This window comes from Pagrus pagrus (genome assembly GCF_965226575.1).
Source record: "Pagrus pagrus genome assembly, chromosome: 13".
In the NCBI taxonomy this organism is placed as follows: domain Eukaryota; kingdom Metazoa; phylum Chordata; class Actinopteri; order Spariformes; family Sparidae; genus Pagrus; species Pagrus pagrus.
In genome coordinates this window covers 16873430-16893928 of record NC_140197.1, presented here as the reverse complement: position 1 = coordinate 16893928, position 20499 = coordinate 16873430, and the positions used below count along the sequence as shown (strand labels likewise).

The following is a 20499-nucleotide window of genomic DNA, read 5'->3' as shown; positions in this document are numbered from 1 at the left end:
GCTTCACGATTAAATTTGAGAATTTAATTTAAAAATTGGAATGCCACAAGGGTCAATTTTAGGACCTTTGATGTTTACTTTATATATAAATCGTATCGTAACCTTTTTTATTCATCATGTATCTTCTTCTCAGTCAATAAAATGAAGCTGACTAAGAAGGATTGATTGCCCGATTGTTGTTCGTTGAGGTTTTTAATACAGTTACACTGCAAAAACTGCATATTGTTTGGATTGAGACAGTGTAAATCTTGAAATAATGGATCTCAAATGTCACTTTAAAAAGCTGCAGCATATTTTGTGATATAGCTACTTTTGTCTAAAACACAAGGTGGCATTTGTACATTTTATGCCACCTCGACCCCTTGCTGTATACCGATGATACATGTGGATGTGTATCAAAATGCACAATTCAGACCGGCCATGTCACGCAAGTCCTGCTCACAGCTGTTAACACAAGTTTACCTGCAGCTATATGACATGTACAAACCAGCATAGTGTTGGGGCTGGGACAGGTTCATAGCTCAAAATCTGTAACCAATAGGAGCTGTGGACTCTCCTCCTACGCATGGTACTAATAGGTTCTACTTATAGAACTGCAAGAACAGGTATAAGTTCTGCGACCATAGGTTTTTTTGGCTGGCAACATCTACATGACGGACCAACATCCTTAAGGGACCATCTGTCAGGACACTCGAGGAAGGTATTTCTGCCAGGACAGGTAATGTTGAAATCTACTGGCTCTGCTTGAAAGACTGTTTTTTCATGGATGGATCCATTGTAAAGTTAATTTTAGTAAAGTTAGTAATGGTTACTGTATTGGTGGAGCAAAATTTACTTGCTCGTTTACTGCACTCAATATATATCCCTGTTTTAATTCATTATGCACAAGGTGCAGGTGAATAAAAGACAATTTAGATTTGCATCTAATTTTCTGCACTGCATAGATTGTACACAAGAGATTCTGTAGCCAGGTTGGTCAGGCAGACAATAACTGAACTGGTGTAGAGGAACAACAAGGTACTGTATTCATACTGAATAAGGCAGGTAAGGCAAATAATGGGCTTATCATTCAAAGCAAACTATTGGTCATTAGACCCTGCAAGCAGGATGCTGACAGTATATTGGTATACCAGCAGGGCTTGTCTTGCACCCAACTTGCTGGGGGTCAAAGATCTTCATATAGTGAGCCATGAAAAAGATGGAGGGGCTTTGCAGGACCAACAGAAAATACGTTGGGTGGATATTTGGAATATCAAATTGACCAACAAAGATAGGTGATAGAAAACCTGACTAAGTCGTTTAAGGACTTCAAAAAGGGCCAATGAACAGACGAAGCAGCTTAAGGCTCTCCACCTGAGGCAGGTAATTTGCTGCCGGCCAGACTTTATCACCTGTTTGGACAGGTCTGTGTCCATGATGGACTGTTGCACATATCTGGATTTGAATCTCTGACCAATGTGTTATGGAAAATATTATGGTAACTCTTATATCATTCCATGTTTTTTCAGGCAGTATGGCAGACCACATCCACAGATATAATGCTATCTACAGGCAGACTGTCCCTTTACCAGAAGATGCTATAAGGGTCCAGGGCTATGACTTTAACCAGGGAGTGGACCACAGAGCCCTGCTGCAGTCCTACCTCAAAACAGGCTTCCAGGCTACCAACTTTGGCTTGGCTGTCCAGCAGATCAACAGCATGGTGACATTTGTTATACACCACCAACGAGCATTTAACATTTTTATTTTAAAAATAATTTTTTAATCTTGGATGCAAAATGTAGCATAGGGTCCAAGTGCAACCCTGACTTCGGCTTTGTTAGTTTTCACTTTCTGTCTTTGTAATCCACTCCACACATCCACAGATTGAGAGGCGTCAGCAACCACTAAAGGCGGAGAATGGAAGTGTTGAGGCAGATCCATCAAACTGCCCCTGCCTGAGGAGCTGCACCATCTTCCTCGGTTACACCTCAAACCTCATCAGCAGTGGGATCAGGGAGACCATCCGCTACCTTGTAGAACACAAGATGGTACGGCCCTGCTCAAACTCATTGGAAATATGTCACTGCGCTATTGACAAATGCTATATTGTCAATAATTAACAATTATTGAAACAACCTCACAGGAAACATTTGAATCATGAGAGTCCAAGTTACGACAGCGCAGCATATTACATTTGTTCCCTTACCCAATATATTTCTTTCTTTGTGTAGGTGGATGTCTTAGTGACAACCGCTGGAGGAATAGAGGAGGATCTGATCAAGTGTTTGGGCCCGGTTTACTTGGGAGACTTTTCTCTCTCTGGCAAAGATCTGTTTAAAAAAGGCATCGACAGGTCAGAGAACATTTCGGACTGTTACTAACCGGACACTGAGTTCACCCATTCATTTACAACCGTCTGCAAACCATTGCTAGACAGGCAGTTGAATAAAAGTGAATGGTGCAACATAGCTGAAAAGCTATGACAGCTTCCTCCATTTTGGCTGTCAGTTCTACACAAGATTGAACTTTATGCAGAACATTTGCACAAATTGATTTCACATCCAGCAGATGTGTGATTGTGGCAATTCCATAGGAATGAAAAGATTTCACTGTTTTTAACCGTGGTGTGGCTAGACTTTAATACTAAAGCAAAAATTAATTGAGCAGCTACTTACATTAAATACTGTACAAGCTGTACATTTATTTTAACTATGATCTGATTTCATGCCATACATGGAGCAAGTAGTTTTTAGTTGGTTTTCTTGCTTAGGGAGAGAGATAGGTCATTAAAGAATGCAGGTGCCAACTTTAAATAGTATCAAAAATTGGATTTGATTTGTTGAAAATCTTACCAGCCTCAGAACTGGATATATCACATTAGTTTATAAAAGAAGATGCAAAATGAATAGATTCCAGAAATACCTTATTTAACTGTAACTTGTTAATTGTGCATTTCAATCACAATATGCAGAACATATAAACATAAGTTGGCTTTCATTGACACATTCAATTCTCTTGTGTGTCACTTGGCTGCAGGATTGGGAACCTTCTGATGCCCGATGAAAACTATGATAGATTTTACGCCTGGATCAAGCCCATCTTGATGCAGATGCTGCTGGAGCAGAACACTCAGGTGTGTGGACTCTATTTTCAACACTTGTCTACCTGTCTTCCTAAAATGTTCTACACTGTGGGGATTAGTAATACAAATTGAAAACATAGGTCAACACCTAGTACATGGTTAGACGGGGAATAGCATATCTGTAAAAACTGCTGCAAAATTGCTACATGGATACTCACTGGTAGTGTCTGTATTGTGAAATCCTGGCTATTATATGTTCATCTGTCGTGGCCCCAGTAATATTTGCTATTGTACTCAAGTAGAATTTATTTTGAATAAAAAATCTTTTTACTGCAGTAGTAAAAAGTCAGTCATATTGCTCTTGCATTAACTACTTTAGAGCACACTGAAGAGCTACGAATTACATCAGTTAAAAACCATTATGAAGGTGGAATTTCCCATGCTGTTCCATTCATTGTGGTAGTTGAGATATCCTGATACTTGTATTTCTGCCAGCTCACACTATAGTTTTATTTTTCTGTGACACATCTTCCCTCAGGGCGCTCACTGGACTCCTTCCAAGATGATCCATCGACTGGGAAAGGAGATCAACAACCCTGAGTCTGTTTGCTACTGGGCCTACAAGGTGAGTCCTGGTATACACCAGGTGGTGATCTGAGATCTGTCCATGTGGGATAAATTAATCAACACTTTTACTTAAACTGGTAGTATGATAACCTGTGGAAGGATGAAACAGAATGATTTCCATGTGAAAAGTCATTTCTGTATTTTTAAGTTACCATCCAGTGAGTGTGTTTATAATTTGTGTGACTGTCCTGCTACTGAGTAAGGATCGGGTGTCTGTTTCAGAATAACATCCCGGTGTTCAGCCCCGCCCTGACGGACGGCGCTATAGGAGATGTGTTGTACTTCTTCTCAGCTGACAACCCTGGCCTGATTGTGGACATAACTGAAGGTAAGACCGTCTTCATTGGTGCTTACCTAATTTGTCTTCGTGATGTACAGTTGGTCTAACCCAATACATTTAATTCCAGACATAACAAGGATGAACACCCAGGCAGTGGCTGCCAACAGCACAGGGATGATCATCCTGGGAGGAGGTGTGGCCAAACATCACATATGCAATGCCAATGCAATGGTAAGTATTTAGAATTTTTTGAATTTGATGATGTCCCTAGTAGAAAAAAAGGTTTTGTATTTGTGGATTTTCTTTCAGAGGGACATGAGGAAATATAGCTAAGTTTGATTAAAGAAGTCTTCCAGATGAGTACTTTAATGTCATGCAAAGTAGGCCAGCCTGATAAACATGCAAATCTTTCCCTGACTGACTGAGTGTTACAGAGTGATCAAGCGACAACATTGGTTGGTTCAGTGTTGGAGTACCGCCATTTGTTGTTGGTCTTTCAAAAAGACTAAGGCAATTTTATCAATTAATAATTTAACCAGTTAAGATGATCCTTGCTCAGTTTGCTGTTTTGATAAACTGATTTGTCCACTTCCAGAGGTTGGGAGCTGACTTTGCGGTGTACGTGAACACAGCTCAGGAGTCTGATGGTTCTGACTCAGGGGCCAGACCCGATGAGGCAGTGACCTGGGGCAAGATCAAAGTAGATGCTAAACCTGTGAAGGTATCTTTCATACTAATTCTGGATTTTACATATTAGTATGCATGTTATGTTTATATATTTACTAGTGTTACACAATTGCACAAAGTCTGCTTCTTGATTTGTTCAATAATTGTTGCAAAGTCTTGCCAAGCAGATCAACACATGCATGCAAGAGTGTATTTCTTTTCTTTTTCTTTATCACAAGTACTGTGTATGGGAAAACAGAGAATTTGAGCCAAATCTTTGTAATTCATGGTGTATCCTTATCTCAAGCCATAAGTAAAAAAACAGACATACAAAGAAAGTAATTGGTTGCCTTTGGCATCATGTTCTCTGATTTGATACACAGCCTGTTGTTCTGTCTCACCAGGTGTTTGCAGATGCTACCTTAATCTTCCCCTTATTAGTGGCAGAAACCTTCGCTGTTCATGCTGATAAGAAGACCACCGGCGGGACAAAAGAATGACTTGAGAGCTCCTCAACTTAACATTAGTAGTAGCAGACCCTACTTGTCTTGTCTCTTTATCGCATTTCACCTTTTTTTTTTTAGGTTTATATGGATGTTTGATAGACCTTTGTCATGATGGACTTTGACTTCATTACAGTGAAAAATGTTCCAAGGTCTTAGAACAGTCGCCCTGAAATGTAATGGAGCAATTATTATAGCTATTTACATTTTGACAGGTCAAATTGTCTGCTCTGAGAAAAGTCTATACAACAGTGGAGATAAATGTTATGCAGATGAATGTCTCTGTGGTAACCTGTACAATGATAATAAAACTGGTCGAAGAACTGATCCTTGTGGTACACCGTGTGAACTCTAATCACTCCAGTGAATAGATAAGTGCTTAGACATTTTGATAAATAGATACCAACAGCTGTATATGCATTTTACATATTACGTTTGAAATGTTCAGACTATTAGACATGCATTTGCTGTCATAAAGATTTAATTTGCCTTTACCAACCACACTGGTACAGTGTTTCTGTTCTCCTCAGATTGTTCTTGGGTATATTTTGGCTCTTACTTGTACACATATTTGACGATAGGCTACTTTAGAGCTGTTGGAGCAATACCTGGACTATGCAGTGCATGTTACGCTTTGAGAAAAGGTGAGGACCCAAACACAGAAACACACGGGAGGCGGGCAGGATAAGGAACTGAAAATAAGCTTTCAATGAAAAGCCAAAATTCCAAAAACCATGTAATACAAAGAAGCAAACAAAAGCTAAGACAAAGTATCAACTAAGAAAAACAAAGTTCTACTAAATAAAAACAAGAGGAACGACAAAAACAAACATATCACGGGGTAAAACGGGGAGATGCTGGAGAACACTGGAAGGCACTGCAGTGAACAGGCTCAGGTGAAACAGGCAGGGATTTATGGTGTGGATCCATTTAAAGGGACTGATCCAGGAATAATTTCTCACTTACTTTAACATCGCGAGATAGGGAGTTTTTCATTTTTGTTTATTTCGCAGGGAATAACGCATGGATCTTGATGAAAAAAATATGGTGTATTAGTCTTGACTGAATTAAAGGGGACTGTTGGGCCTTGGTGGAGGTGTGCACTTTACAGAATGTCACTCCAGACTGAGACATAGATAGAAAGCTTGATTGTCGCCTATCTATTCTCGTTCCTCCAGATTGTCAGATATGCGTCAAACTTTTTAGTCAAACAGGCTTTGTCACTTCTCTTGGTATTTCACCTGAGGACTGCGTCCCTGCCTATAAGAGTAAAGGTTTTGGACAGCAGGTCTACAGGACTGAGTAACATCTGTCAACAAACAAGACAGGTAAGGTTATAATCTAGACTGCTTACCCTGCTTGAAAGAAACATCAGCCAGTGCTAACTGTAGAAAATATGAAAACAAAATATACAAGACGTATACATTAATTTGCATATCTGAATTGAAGCTTGCATACTTTCGCAAAGTTGTAGAAGTTCAGCCACGTAGAGATTTCTTTCATGGAAAAAACTCCAAATATCCAATTGTAAGAAACAGATGAGTTTTAATTAACAGCAGGAAGTTGACTTTAAAGACCCATCCAATGAAAATCTAGTTTTCAGCCACGTAGAGATTTCTTTCATGGAACAAAAACTCCATCTAGTTTTTAACCTTGTTAACCTCTCCATATGCAGTTTTTTATACAAGACATCTTGTGAGTAAAATAAGCAGTCAGACCTTTTTTAAAAAAAACACAATCTTCTCTGGTACTCTTCGATATTCTTATACAGTAGGCCAATATATTAAAGTGCCAATATATTATGAGCAATATTGTGGTAACTCTAATTCTATGATTTTTGAAACAGTATGGCACACCATATCCACCCATTACCTGGGGAGACCTACAGGAAGACTGCCCCCATACCAGAGGATATGCCAAGGGTCCAGGGCTACAACTTCAACCAGGGAGTGGATCACCGAGCCATGCTGCAGTCCTACCTCAACACTGGCTTGCAGGCCACTAATGTTGGCAAGGCTATCCAGCAGATCAACAAAATGGTGAGATGGGCGGTGCACAGGGAGAAGTAGAGTGAATGCCCATGTTCATGTTTTTTTTATTAAAATGTTTTTATTTTGAGGCTTTGATGCTGTTAGTAGCATAATAGTTTAAAGACACTGTCCTGGTTTATTTATTGACAACAGTGTGTAACAGCTGGATTAATGATTGTGTTTCAATGATAATTCTTCCTTGAGAGTATCTTTAGTAGCTTCTTTGGGCTGTTAAATCTAGGAAACCAGACTCGTACTACAGTTTTCATTGGTTTTATCAGTCTTCCTGACCCACTGCATGTCCACAGATTGAGAGGCGTCAGCAACCTGTGGAGATGGTGAATGGAACAGTTAAGGAGGATCCATCAACCTGCCCCTGCCTGAGGAGCTGCACCATCTTCCTCAGTTACACCTCAATCCTCATCAGCAGTGGAATCAGGGAGACTATCCGCTACCTCGCAGAACACAAGATGGTACAACCCTCCTCACATGCATTTCGAAATAAGTTCCTGTGCTATTTATGACAAATTGACACAATTTAACAGGAAACATTTGAATAAGAGGAATGTTATCCTGTCCTACAAATTAACACATTACATTTGTTCTGTGATACAATATCTTTCTTTCTCTGTGAAGGTGGATGTCTTAGTGACAACAGCTGGAGGGATAGAGGAGGATCTGATCAAGTGTCTGGGCCCGGTTTACATGGGAGACTTTACTCTTCCTGGCAAGGAGCTTTTCAAAAAAGGCCTAAACAGGTCAGACGGCATGTAGAAATAGCAAAATATGACACCTTGTAAAATAAGTTAACTACAGAAGCTGAGCATGTATATTTTTTGATGATTGATTAATTGTTTAAGACATTTCTCAAGTAGAACAAGTTTCTTACTTGCAAGGATGTGCCGTTTTGGTCTTCTGTGATAGTAAACTGAATATCTTTCAGTCTTTGCTTACCTTGGGCTTTCAGAAATTGTGATGGGTTATGGGAATTATTGTAGACAAATTAAATGATGATAACAAAGACAACAATAATAATAATAATGAGAGGATTAATCAATTATATATTAAAACAATCATTAATTTCAGGAGAACTCAGTTCTTTTGTGTGTCTCTTTGGCTGCAGGAACGGAAACACTTTGATGCCCGAAGAAAACTATGTCAAATTTGACAAATGGATGAGGCCAGTCTTGGAGCAGATGCTGCTGGAACAAAACACCCAGGTTTGTGGAATTTCTTTTAAAATAATTGTTATGTGCAGGCAGTGTTGACAAGTGAATAAACACTAGTTACAATATACTTAAAATAATTCCGTTATTTAGTTTGTAATGCCCAAAGTTTTTGCTGAAAGAATGGAAACCATAATCAAATCTCTCTCTCGCATGAACAAAGGCCTAAAAGTCAAAATGACAAATTCTAACAATTTCTCCATCCCAGTTGACTTTCACATCCGTTTCTTTTAGGGTGTTCGCTGGACTCCATCTAAGATCATCCATCGACTGGGCAAGGAGATCAACAACCCTGAATCTGTTTGCTACTGGGCCTACAAGGTGAGTCCTGGTATTCAGTCAGGCTAGTGATCTGAGATCTGTCCATACAGAGTAAACTAACCAACATTTTTACTTAAATTGGTAGTATGATAACCTGTGATGAATTCAGGGTCATTTCTGGGTTGTTAATCCACCATTCTGAAAATGGTTTTGTGTTTAAACCATAAAGTCATTGTCCTGGTACTGAGTAAGGATCTGGTGTCTGTTTCAGAATAACATCCCGGTGTTCAGCCCCGCCCTGACAGACGGCGCTATCGGAGACATGTTCTACCTCTTCTCGAATGAGAACCCTGGCTTGATATGTGACATAATTGAAGGTAGAAGAGTCTTCATCTCAGCCTACTTAAAGCAACATTATGTAGAAATTGCCATTCTTTGCAATTGCCGCCCACCACAATTTTTGAGTGCAACACCACTGTGGTAAATACAAATCCCAGGTCTGTAACAAGTTTTCAGACGTAATGTAGGTGCCCACTACAAACAAAACTCATCACATCAGAACAATGTTGTGCTGAAAACTTGTATGTTGAAGAAAACATGTGTGTACACTGTGATCCTACCCTCTCACTGAAGTTACACAGAGCAGAAACAAGTGATAAGAGACACCATTCACCCTATTACAAGACACTGTACTATCAAAATGATTTGGAAGCTGTTATTTTAAGGGAAAACAGTTGCATAATGTTGCCTTAATTTGTCTCTGAGTCATAAACAATGCATTTGATTTTAGATGTCGCGAAGTTGAACAACCTCGTTCTGGCTGCCAACAGCACAGGGATAATCATCTTGGGAGGAGGTGTAGCCAAACACCACGTATGCAATGCCAATTCATGGGTAAGTATTTTGAAGTCTATGAACTATTTCAGCAGCCGATCCATATCGATGTATCCCCACGCATTTCCTGACCTTCACCTTGCACCACAGTTATTCACCTTTCTGTCATGAAAAGTAACATTAGTAACTCCCCCTGTTGTGTCATTTGAATGACATTGTTAACTTTCTATTGTTTGTTGTGAGATTAATTCAGTTTCTTTTTTTATAGTCCTTTCCAAGTTTCCCATCGGCATGATAGTGACCACATCAAGCTTTTTAATAAAAGGATACCGACCATCACTTCCTTCCCTGGCTGACTCGACACAATTGTTTGAATGCAATTTTATCTTTGACCACCAAGAGTGACATAAATTTACCAGCTTCTTACTGGGATGTATCTGTGTCCTACACTGGTATTTGTGGCAGGAAAGACCTTGTTACCTTGTTTTTAATCTGGAAATTATCACTATGTTTTAGTAGTTAATACGTTTTGTGAAGTAATGCGTCTTGCGCCACGCAGCAGTATGACTTCATTAGTCTGTATAGATTAACTTTCTCTCATCACTCCAAACACTGACTGAGTTCCAGTGTCCCTGTGTCATGACCTGTTTTACAGCTGCTACAGCTGTGTATCTGTATTTATTTATTTCAAAAGACTGAGAGGAAATTCACTTGAAAGTGCAGACTGATTGCCTTCCACAGTAGCACCGCATTGATGTGAGTCATTATCTTGTAAATGCATCGGTGCATTTGCAGCAGACTCATTGATACCCTGCCTCGTCTTCCTCCAGAGGGAAGGAGCTGACTATGCGGTGTACGTGAGCACGGCTCAGGAGTTTGATGGTTGTGACTCAGGGGCCAGTCCTGATGAGGCCGTGTCCTGGGGCAAGATCACAGCAAATGCTGAATCTGTGAAGGTATTTGATATTAAGGATTACATATAATGTCAAGGTTATGTTACCATTATTGATGTTAGAATCTTAGATATACATTTATCTGTTCCTCATTTGTTAAATAATTGGCGGCCCAATAATGGTGCAATAATGTATGTTACATTGTTAAGGAATAACTAGGTTTTAACGCACAGCTCGTCATTTCTGTCTTTCTAGGTGTTTGCAGATGCTTCCATTGTTTTTCCCTTATTGGTGGCAGAGACCTTTGCAGCTCATGCTAATAAGACGACATCCAACGAGGAAAACGAATGAACAGATGCCTCCTCAAATCTATGAGTGTTTCCTCTGTAATTGTTCTGTAAAAATGGCGGTAGGGTGTAATTTTTGACTGTTGAATTGAGCTCACCTATCATGCTGTACTGAAAGCAAATCAAGCCGACCTTGGTTGTGTGGTCTTTTGTAAATGATAGATGGAATGATGACTGAATGAATGATGATTACTTACATGTTCTCTGTGCTAACCCAAGGCCTTTTGTGCAAAACAAGTTTTTTTATGTAAGATTTTAGTTGAAAACAATCAAAAAATGAATTCAACCAAATGCTAAGAAATAACAGTTTTCAACTATGACAACTATCTACTGTGTTCCAGAGATACAGTAACTACTGAAGTAAGCACGCTAACCAGCTAGCCCATCCTGGTCCAGAGCTCCTGTGCTAGCAGTGTAAACAACACCTCCCCAGTGCTCCAAGCTCTTAGTCCGGAAGACTAGCTGCAAGGCTAACTGAGCTAACTAGCTAACGGCAGCTACAGTTAGCAGCAGTTAGTGGTTACTCTAGTGATATGCTTCCCCCTATTTGTTTTGAGTATGAATTTGACAGGTGGCCAATTCTTACATACCGCACCTTTAAGTCTATTTGTTGAATGCACATGGACATAGGTGTTCAATTATACCTTGTCCGTAGCAGCAAGGCAAATAATATGACTTCTTCCAGCCAAGGTCTGAGAGTAGAGGATGTTGTATACTGTAAAGCCATTTATGGCAAATATGTGATTTTGGTATGTATTGTTACGTGTGGGCCTGTAGGGGGCGCTGTTGCGCCTGGCTGGTTGCTTTCTCTCTCCCTCTCCCTTTTCTCTCTCTCTGGCTATGTCCCAATTCAGGGGCTGCATCCTTCGAAGGACGTGGCCTTTGCGGTCTTGGAAGGCGAGTCCTTCGGAGAGACCTTTGAAGGCTGTGTCAACCGTTGTTAAATAGGACGATCTAGCCTTCGGAGCATTTCCTGGTTGCGTCATCAGATGTTCCCGCCCTTACCCTTACATCACGATTTCTGCCACCCAGGCCCGTGAAAGTGACAATCTACTTGATGTTGCCATTTTCTTACTTTCTTTCTTCTTTTTAGGGCGCGCAAAGAATCTTGGGATATGGGAGGCCGCAAAGGATAGTTGCGGTGCGTCCTCCAAAAAGAGGGAAAAGAAGATCGCATTTGTGGGGTGCATTTGGGGGAGCCTTTGAATTGGGACAGCCTTCGCGCAGCATTGTGACATAATTGGCTTTCAATTGCGCCCTTCAACGGATGCAGCCCCTGAATTGGGACACAGCCTCTATCTCCCTCCCTCTGTTGCTCTCTGGCACCCTCTCTTCCTTTGTCTGTGTTTTTATCTTCCAGGAAGACACACCTGTCCAGGGTTTTGCAATTACCTGATGACAACATTTGAGGAGGATTGAGTAGAAGTCACTCTCTCTTGGGCCACTGCCCAGCTCACATCTACAAGGGGGATATTTTCCCCTTTTCCCCTTGTTGTCTTTTCCCCCCCACATGTTTTCAGTGCAGGGGTTTTGTTTTGTCAGTTTGTTATTTTAGTTTGGGTTGGAGATCACCAGTAGTCCAGTTTTTGGTTTTCTTTGGTTCATTTAGGGTTAGATTACTTTGTTCTTTTTGATAGTTTAGAGGGGTTAGCTGGGTGTGATGGCCCACTGCGTGGCTGGCTCAGTGATTTCCCCTTCTTTTGTTTATTTCAGCTGGGATCTCCATCCTCTTTTGGTAGGTACTTTGTTTGAGCTTCTTTGATTGATTTAAAATAAACTTTGGTTCAACTGTTCATCTGGTGTCTGAGTGTCCTTTTAAAGCAACACTAGATAGTTTTTCGACCTTAAAATAATGTTTCTAAACTCAGTTAAATGGTAGAAAAACGGTTAATAGGATGAATGGTGACGTCTCTGCAGCCTGAGGGGGGGTCGCGCCGGCAGAAACCGCACTGTGTAACTTCCCAGAGCGGGTAGGAACCTATCTGACATAAAGGCGTCTAGTGCGACCTGCTTGGCATACGTCACATGTTTATTTGTCTGTGGATTTAGCCAGCAGCTGCTTGGATTTTTCGTAAACCAACGCCATGGCCAAGCCAGCGAAAAAAGCCAAGAAGGTATTGTCTGAGGAGGCGAAGAAAAGAAAAAGAGAAAGTGATAGAACAGAGCCCGGACAAATAAATATTGGACCAGCTTACACTCGGTGGCCCGGGCTGAAAGACGAAATGGGTTTCAAGACTGAATGCGACCTAGCCTTGATGCTACTGGATTTGTAAGCCATATATTACATATATACAAATGTATTATCTTACCGACTTTTACTTTGAGTTGATTTGTTGTTATGTGGTGTTCATTGGTTCAATGTAATGCTATTTTGTAAATATAGTGTAACATGTGCTACTTTACCTTGTCAATGGACAGGTTTCCAAATGAGGCTTCGTGATTTGCCGGCTCCGTCAACAAATTCACCTGTATTCATTTTCCCCAAGGATGCTCATACAGCGACAGTATTTACGACACTGGTAACAAATAATTGCGCTTCTCAACCAGCTGGGGGTAGTAATGAGTCCAGACTACCAAGTGTTGCTTTAAATATGTTACGTCCTCTCTGCGAGCCTTTATGTTAGAGGGTTCATAACAATATAAATAAAACTGCCTTAATTTAACTTGACTCATTGTAAGGGTTGGCCGAGTAGCCAGACACATGGGAATGGAGTCACAGGTAAGGTTCAACAGTCGAAGTGTATTTACAGCAGTGAAATCCTGTGCAGTTATTTACAGTGAGAATAGGCCAAAATGAAGAAAAACAAACAAAGCGACACTAAATAAACTATTTCCCCAAAAATAGGACAATACAAAAGAAATAATACAAATGAATTAGCCACCCCAGCCTTATGCCTTTTATACAGGTGAGCTCAACCTACTCTAGAGAGTAGAATCAATTAACTCACATAAACCCTGTGATGCTGGAGAACACTGCAAGGCACCACAGCGAACAGGCTCAGGTGAAACACGCAGGGAACCACACAGGAGGATTACACAGGGGGAACACAAGATGCACTGACAAAGTCAAGAGGGAGCACAAAGACTATATGCACACACAACTAATGAGGGAATGAGGTGCAGGTGGAGTGAGGTGAAGCAACACAGGTGAGGGAAATAAACCGAAAAACACTAGAAACGGGGAAGGGGGTGATGGTCCGGAAAAAGCTGAAGACACAGTGTGGGAGTTAAACCATTTTGGATTCAGAAATCAATGTATGGTAGAGAACCTATCAGGCTGTGAGAGGAGGGGAGATTCCCCTTCACCTAAGGTGTGGGTGTGAGTTGCCAGGGTAAGGTGGTCAGGAAGTCATATGAGGGGCAATTCTCTTGCCTGAGGTGTTAACAGGATGGCACATAGGATGACATTTACTGTCCAATAAAACATCAACGGGTCACTGTCCTGGGGAAGGCATGATCAACACAAACATCATGGGGTCATTGTTTGGGCAAGGAGTGATTAACAACCGTCATAAAGTATGTAACCACTGTTCTGTTGTATTTAAGTCAGAAACATTTGCGAGACTGCAGAGAACACTGTGGGTCTTCTCTCCATGCTGCATGTATGAAAGAGATCCGATTCATCGCACTGAGTCTAAAATTCTTCAGAGAATTAGCAGCTCTCTACCTCAACGAGGAGAATTTCCCTTACAACAGGAGGGAGGGAAAATCAACACACAACACAAGAGGGCAAACTTCAAAGTAAAACAAGAAATCACAGAAACATAACCAGAATCATGATGGTGCATACACAAAAATGAGCATATTGTTTGGATTGTGGCATAAAATGTTGCTGAAAAGGCTGTCGTCTACTTTGATACTGCAGGTTTCATCACAGAGTGCGATGTAGACTGTTTGCACAATAAGTTCTCTTGCCGCCCACAGATGAGAAATGTTGTTAATTCGTTATCATTCTGTGTCTAATTTTTCAGGTCAAACAGGCTTTGCCACTTCGCCGTGTCCCTGCTTGCACTTCCTATAAGAGTAAAGGTTTTGAACAGCAGGTCTACATTGCTTAATAACATCGAAAGGACGGACTAACATCTGTCAACAAACAAGACAGGTAAGGTTAAAATCTAGACTGCTTACCCTGCTTGAAAGAAACATCAGCCAGTGCTAAATGTAGAAAAATATGAATAAAAATAGACAAGACGTGAAGGTAGAAGAGTCTGGATTAATTTGCATATCAATTGAAGCTTGCATACTTTGGCAAAGTTGTAGAAGTTCAGCCACGTAGAGATTTCTTTCATGGAAAAAAAAACTCCAAATATGTTATTGTAAGAAACAGATGAGTTTTAAATTAACAGCAGGAAGTTGACTTTAAAGACCCATCCAATGAAAATCTAGTTTTTAACCTTGTTAACCTCTCCATATGCAGTTTTTTTATACAAGACATCTTGTGAGTCAAATAAGCAGTCAAGTGTCTGGCACACTTCGATAATCTTATACAGTAGGCCAATATATTAAAGTGCAATTATATTATGAGCAATATTGTGGTAACTCTAATTCTATGATTTTTTGAAACAGTATGGCACACCATATCCACCCAGTACCTGGGGACCTCTATAGGAAGACTGCCCCCATACCAGAGGATATGCCAAGGATCCAGGGCTACAACTTCAACCAGGGAGTGGATCACCGAGCCATGCTGCAGTCCTACCTCAACACTGGCTTGCAGGCCACTAATGTTGGCAAGGCTATCCAGCAGATCAACAAAATGGTGAGATGGGCGGTGCACAGGGAGAAGTAGAGTGAATGCCCATGTTCATGTTTTTTATTTTTTATTAAAATGTTTTTATTTTGAGGCTTTGATGCCGTTAGTAGCATAATAGTTTAAAGAAACTGTCCTGGTTTATTTATTGACAACAGTGTGTAACAGCTGGATTAATGATTGTGTTTCAATGATAATTCTTTATGCACTGCATTTTCTTCCTTGAGAGTATCTTAAGTAGCTTCTTTGGTCTGTTAAATCTAAGAAACCAGACTCGTACTACAGTTTTCATTGGTTTTATCAGTCTTCCTGACCCACTGCATGTCCACAGATTGAGAGGCGTCAGCAACCTGTGGAGACGGTGAATGGAACAGTTGAGGAGGATCCATCAACCTGCCCCTGCCTGAGCAGCTGCACCATCTTCCTCAGTTACACCTCAAACCTCATCAGCAGTGGAATCAGGGAGACTATCCGCTACCTCGCAGAACACAAGATGGTACAACCCTCCTCACATGCATTTCGAAATAAGTTCCTGTGCTATTTATGACAAATTATTGACACAACCTAACAGGAAACATTTGAATAAGAGGAATGTTATCCTGTCCTACAAATTAACACATTACATTTGTTCTGTGATACAATATCTTTCTTTCTCTGTGAAGGTGGATGTCTTAGTGACAACAGCTGGAGGGATAGAGGAGGATCTGATCAAGTGTCTGGGCCCGGTTTACATGGGAGACTTTACTCTTCCTGGCAAGGAGCTTTTCAAAAAAGGCCTAAACAGGTCAGACGGCATGTAGAAATAGCAAAATATGACACCTTGTAAAATAAGTTAACTACAGAAGCTGAGCATGCATATTTTGTGATGATTGATTAATTGTTTAAGACATTTCTCAAGTAGAACAAGTTTCTTATTTGCAAGGATGTGCCGTTTTGGTCTTCTGTGATAGTAAACTGAATGTCTTTCAGTTTTTGCTTTCCTTGGGCTTTCAGAAATTGTGATTGGTTATGGGAATTATTGTAGACAAATTAAATGATGATTACAATGACAAAAATAATGAGAGAATTAATCAATTATATATTAAACCAATCATTAATTTCAGGACAACTCAGTTCTTTTGTGTGTCTCTTTGGCTGCAGGAACGGAAACACTTTGATGCCCGAAGAAAACTATGTCAAATTTGACAAATGGATAAAGCCAGTCTTGAAGCAGATGCTGCTGGAACAAAACACCCAGGTTTGACTGCTCCAGCCCTCACATTAAAGAGTACATTCGTATTTCATTTTATTTTTTCACATCCGTTTCTTTTAGGGTGTTCGCTGGACTCCATCTAAGATCATCCATCGACTGGGCAAGGAGATCAACAACCCTGAATCTGTTTGCTACTGGGCCTACAAGGTGAGTCCTGGTATTCAGTCAGGCTAGTGATCTGAGATCTGTCCATACAGAGTAAACTAACCAACTTTTTTACTTAAACCTGTGATGAATTCAGGGTCATTTCTGGGTTGTTAATCCACCATTCTGAAAATGGTTTTGTGTTTAAACCATAAAGTCATTGTCCTGTACTGAGTAAGGATCTGGTGTCTGTTTCAGAATAACATCCCGGTGTTCAGCCCCGCCCTGACAGACGGCGCTATCGGAGACATGTTCTACCTGTTCTCGAATGAGAACCCTGGCTTGATATGTGACATAATTGAAGGTAGAAGAGTCTTCATCTCAGCCCACTTAAAGCAACATTATGTAGAAATTGCCATTCTTTGCAATTGCTGCCCACCACAATTTTTGAATGCAACACCACTGTGGTAAATACAAATCCCAGGTCTGTAACAAGTTTTCAGACGTAATGTAGGTGCCCACTACAAACAAAACTCATCACGTCAGAACAATGTTGTGTTGAAAACTTGTATGTTGAAGAAAACATGTGTGTACACTGTGATCCTACCCTCTCACTGAAGTTACACAGAGCAGAAACAAGTGATAAGAGACACCATTCACCCTATTACAAGACACTGTACCATCAAAATGATTTGGAAGCTGTTATTTTAAGGGAAAACAGTTACATAATGTTGCCTTAATTTGTCTCTGAGTCATAAACAATGCATTTGATTTTAGATGTTGCGAAGTTGTACAACCTCGCTCTGGCTGCCAACAGCACAGGGATAATCATCTTGGGAGGAGGTGTAGCCAAACACCAAGTATGCAATGCCAATTCATGGGTAAGTATTTTGAAGTATTTCAGCAGCTGATCCATATCGATGTATCCCCACGCATTTCCTGACCTTTACCTTGCACCACAGTTATTCACCTTTCTGTCATGAAAAGTAACATTAGCTAACTCTCCCTGTTGTGTCATTTGAATGACATTGCCAACTTTCTATTGTTTGTTGTGAGATTAATTCAGTTTCTTTTTTATAGTCCTTTCCAAGTTTCCCATCATTTCACATCGGCATGATAGTGACCACATCAAGTTGTTTAATTTTTTGCCATTTTCTAATCAAAGTTTTGTTCGAATGCAATTTTATCTTTGACCACAAAGAGTGACAGACATTGACCAGCTTTTTACTGGGATGCATCTGTGTCCTACACTGGTATTTGTGGCAGGAAAGAGCTTTTACCTTGTTTTTAATCTGGAAATTATCACTATGTTTTAGTATTTAATACGTTTTGCGAAGTGATGCGTCTTGCGCCACGCAGCAGTATGACTTCATTAGTCTGTATAGATTAACTTTCTCTCATCACTCCAAACACTGACTGAGTTCCAGTGTCCCTGTGTCATGACCTGTGTTACAGCTGCTATAGCTGTGTATCTGTATTTATTTATTTCAAAAGACCGAGAAGAAATTCATTTGAAAGTGCAGACTGATTGCCTTCCACAGTAGCACCGCATTGATGCGAGTCATTATCTTGTAAATGCATCGGTGCATTTGCAGCAGACTCATTGATACCCTGCCTCGTCTTCCTCCAGAGGGATGGAGCTGACTATGCGGTGTACGTGAGCACGGCTCAGGAGTTTGATGGTTGTGACTCAGGGGCCAGTCCTGATGAGGCCGTGTCCTGGGGCAAGATCACAGCAAATGCTGAATCTGTGAAGGTATTTGATATTAAGGATTACATATATAGTCAAGGTTATGTTACCATTATTGATGTTAGAATCTTAGATATACATTTATCTGTTCCTGATTTGTTAAATAATTGGCGGCCCAATAATGGTGCAATAATGTATGTTACATTGTTAAGGAATAACTAGGTTTTAACGCACAGCTTGTCATTTCTGTCTTTCTAGGTGTTTGCAGATGCTTCCATTGTTTTTCCCTTATTGGTGGCAGAGACCTTTGCAGCTCATGCTAATAAGACGACATCCAACGAGGAAAACTAATGAACAGATGCCTCCTCAAATCTGTTTCCTCTGTAATTGTTCTGTAGCAATGGTGGTAGGGTGTAATTTTTGGTATTTGTTTCACGTCCATCCCTGTTAGTTTTGGTTGTTACACTTTGTAGTAGATAGTTGGACCCAAAAGCGGACAATGAGGCAGGGAGTTGAGTGCAATGTATTCTATTGAGCTTCAACAAGGTTACTGCAGGTGAAGGTGGGGAGATACCCAGGCTTGAGTCTCCGTCCGAGAGGTGCAAGGAGGAGGAGGAGAGGTTACTCACGCTGGCGCTGGTGGATTGCATGGTGTGTAGAGACTCAGGTGAGGGCAGGGCAAGGCTGTTGGCTGCAGAGAGCTGGGTTGCTGGAAGCAGAGCCGCTGGTAGATGGGAATGCAGGTGATCACTGGAGACGGAACAAATAAATATTAGATCTCGAAGAGAAAACACTAGTAGTAACTCTAGAATGCGATTTAGCCGGAGCCATGTACCACATCTGACTGACAAAATTATCTGGCAGCAGGTAGCGTGGAGAACAGGGCTTATCAGCAGGCACTGATTGCCAACCTGCTGCAGGTGCGTGTGTGTCAGCAGCTCTGGTGAAAGGAAAACTCCGCCCAGCCTCTCAGTGCACCTCTGCAAGCACAACAGAAAGTTAAACAAAACACTAAACACAAAAATCCACCACAGAATTATGAGATTGTGACAGTCAGGCTATAAGTAGTCGCTGCACTATTATTGTTCACACAGTTCTTCACATTAGGCTCTACATGTGTTTGGGTTTGCTGAAGTCCAACTCTCCTAAATGAATGTAGAGGAAACACTGTATTAGAAACACTTTGCTTCTTTTTTGGTCTTCTTTCCCTTAAAATCTAAAATAAAATGTGACATGATAATATTATGTTGTACTGGCCATTGTCTCTAATGTGATGTTGATATCATCCTATGCTTGATGCTACTGACACTGTTGAATTGAGCTCATGCTGTACTGAAAGCAAATCAAGCCGACCTTGGTTGTGTGGTTATTCGTAAATGATAGATGGAATGATGACTGAATGAATGATGATTACTTACATGTTCTCTGTGCTAACCCAAGGCCTTTTGTGCAAAAAAAGGTTTTTTATGTAAGATTTTAGTTGAAAACAATCAAAACATTAATTAAACCAAATGTGAAGAAATAACAGTTTTCAACTATGACAACTATCTACTGTGTTCCAGAGATACAGTAACTATTGTAGTAAGCATGCTAACCAGCTAGCCCTGGCCCATCCTGGTCCAGAGCTCCTGTGCTAGCAGTGTAAACAACACCTCCCCAGTGCTCTAGCTAGCAAGGCTAACTGAGCTAACTAGCTAACGGCAGCTACAGTTAGCAGCAGTTAGTGGTTACTCTAGTGATATGCTTCCCCCTATTTGTTTTGAGTATGAATTTGACAGGTGGCCAATTCTTACATACCGCACCTTTAAGTCTATTTGTTGAATGCACATGGACATAAGTGTTCAATTATACCTTATTTGTAGCAGCAAGGCAAATAATATGACTTCTTCCAGCCAAGGTCTGAGAGTAGAGGATGTTGTATACTGTAGCCATTTATGGCAAATATGTGATTTTGGTCTATATAAATAAAATTGACTTAATTAACTTGACTCG

General features: G+C 40.6%; 3 protein-coding genes and 1 long non-coding RNA gene across 4 annotated transcripts; 3 read left to right on the top strand and 1 right to left on the bottom strand.

The window, feature by feature from the left end:
- The first annotated feature begins 605 nt into the window (after positions 1–605).
- On the top strand, positions 606–5467 carry LOC311268290 (deoxyhypusine synthase-like). The gene is made up of 10 exons (XM_084371848.1): positions 606–718; positions 1509–1702; positions 1866–2030; positions 2214–2335; positions 3019–3115; positions 3603–3689; positions 3914–4019; positions 4099–4202; positions 4567–4692; positions 5042–5467. The coding sequence occupies exons 2-10, from the start codon at positions 1514–1516 to the stop codon at positions 5135–5137; spliced, it is 1092 nt and encodes a 363-aa protein (XP_084227974.1). The 5' UTR covers positions 606–718; positions 1509–1513; the 3' UTR covers positions 5138–5467.
- On the bottom strand, positions 1924–20388 carry LOC311268292. Its single transcript, XR_014623958.1, has 3 exons — positions 19137–20388; positions 2189–2312; positions 1924–2012 (listed from the first exon to the last, which is right to left on the bottom strand). It is a non-coding gene; the product is annotated as an uncharacterized lncRNA (long non-coding RNA).
- LOC311267744 (deoxyhypusine synthase-like) lies at positions 6988–12472 on the top strand (the record flags this gene model as incomplete). The annotated part of the gene is made up of 9 exons (XM_084370975.1): positions 6988–7179; positions 7479–7643; positions 7807–7928; positions 8294–8390; positions 8631–8717; positions 8929–9034; positions 9448–9551; positions 10322–10447; positions 10640–12472. 9 exons carry the CDS (start codon positions 6988–6990, stop codon positions 10733–10735), a joined length of 1095 nt encoding a protein of 364 aa, XP_084227101.1. The 3' UTR covers positions 10736–12472.
- LOC311268291 (deoxyhypusine synthase-like) lies at positions 14729–19123 on the top strand. Its single transcript, XM_084371849.1, has 10 exons — positions 14729–14833; positions 15298–15490; positions 15813–15977; positions 16144–16265; positions 16622–16718; positions 16794–16880; positions 17076–17181; positions 17595–17698; positions 18448–18573; positions 18766–19123. Exons 2-10 carry the CDS (start codon positions 15299–15301, stop codon positions 18856–18858), a joined length of 1092 nt encoding a protein of 363 aa, XP_084227975.1. The 5' UTR covers positions 14729–14833; position 15298; the 3' UTR covers positions 18859–19123.
- Positions 20389–20499: the final 111 nt, after the last annotated feature.

Coding starts and splice junctions, on each gene's coding strand:
- LOC311268290 (XM_084371848.1), top strand. CDS start 1,514: ATGGCAGACCACATCCACAGATATAATGCTATCTACAGGCAGACTGTC. Junction 1,703..1,865: donor TCCAGCAGATCAACAGCATG/GTGACATTTGTT, acceptor ACACATCCACAG/ATTGAGAGGCGTCAGCAACC. Junction 3,690..3,913: donor TTTGCTACTGGGCCTACAAG/GTGAGTCCTGGT, acceptor TGTCTGTTTCAG/AATAACATCCCGGTGTTCAG.
- LOC311268291 (XM_084371849.1), top strand. CDS start 15,299: ATGGCACACCATATCCACCCAGTACCTGGGGACCTCTATAGGAAGACT. Junction 16,881..17,075: donor TTTGCTACTGGGCCTACAAG/GTGAGTCCTGGT, acceptor TGTCTGTTTCAG/AATAACATCCCGGTGTTCAG. Junction 18,574..18,765: donor CAAATGCTGAATCTGTGAAG/GTATTTGATATT, acceptor CTGTCTTTCTAG/GTGTTTGCAGATGCTTCCAT.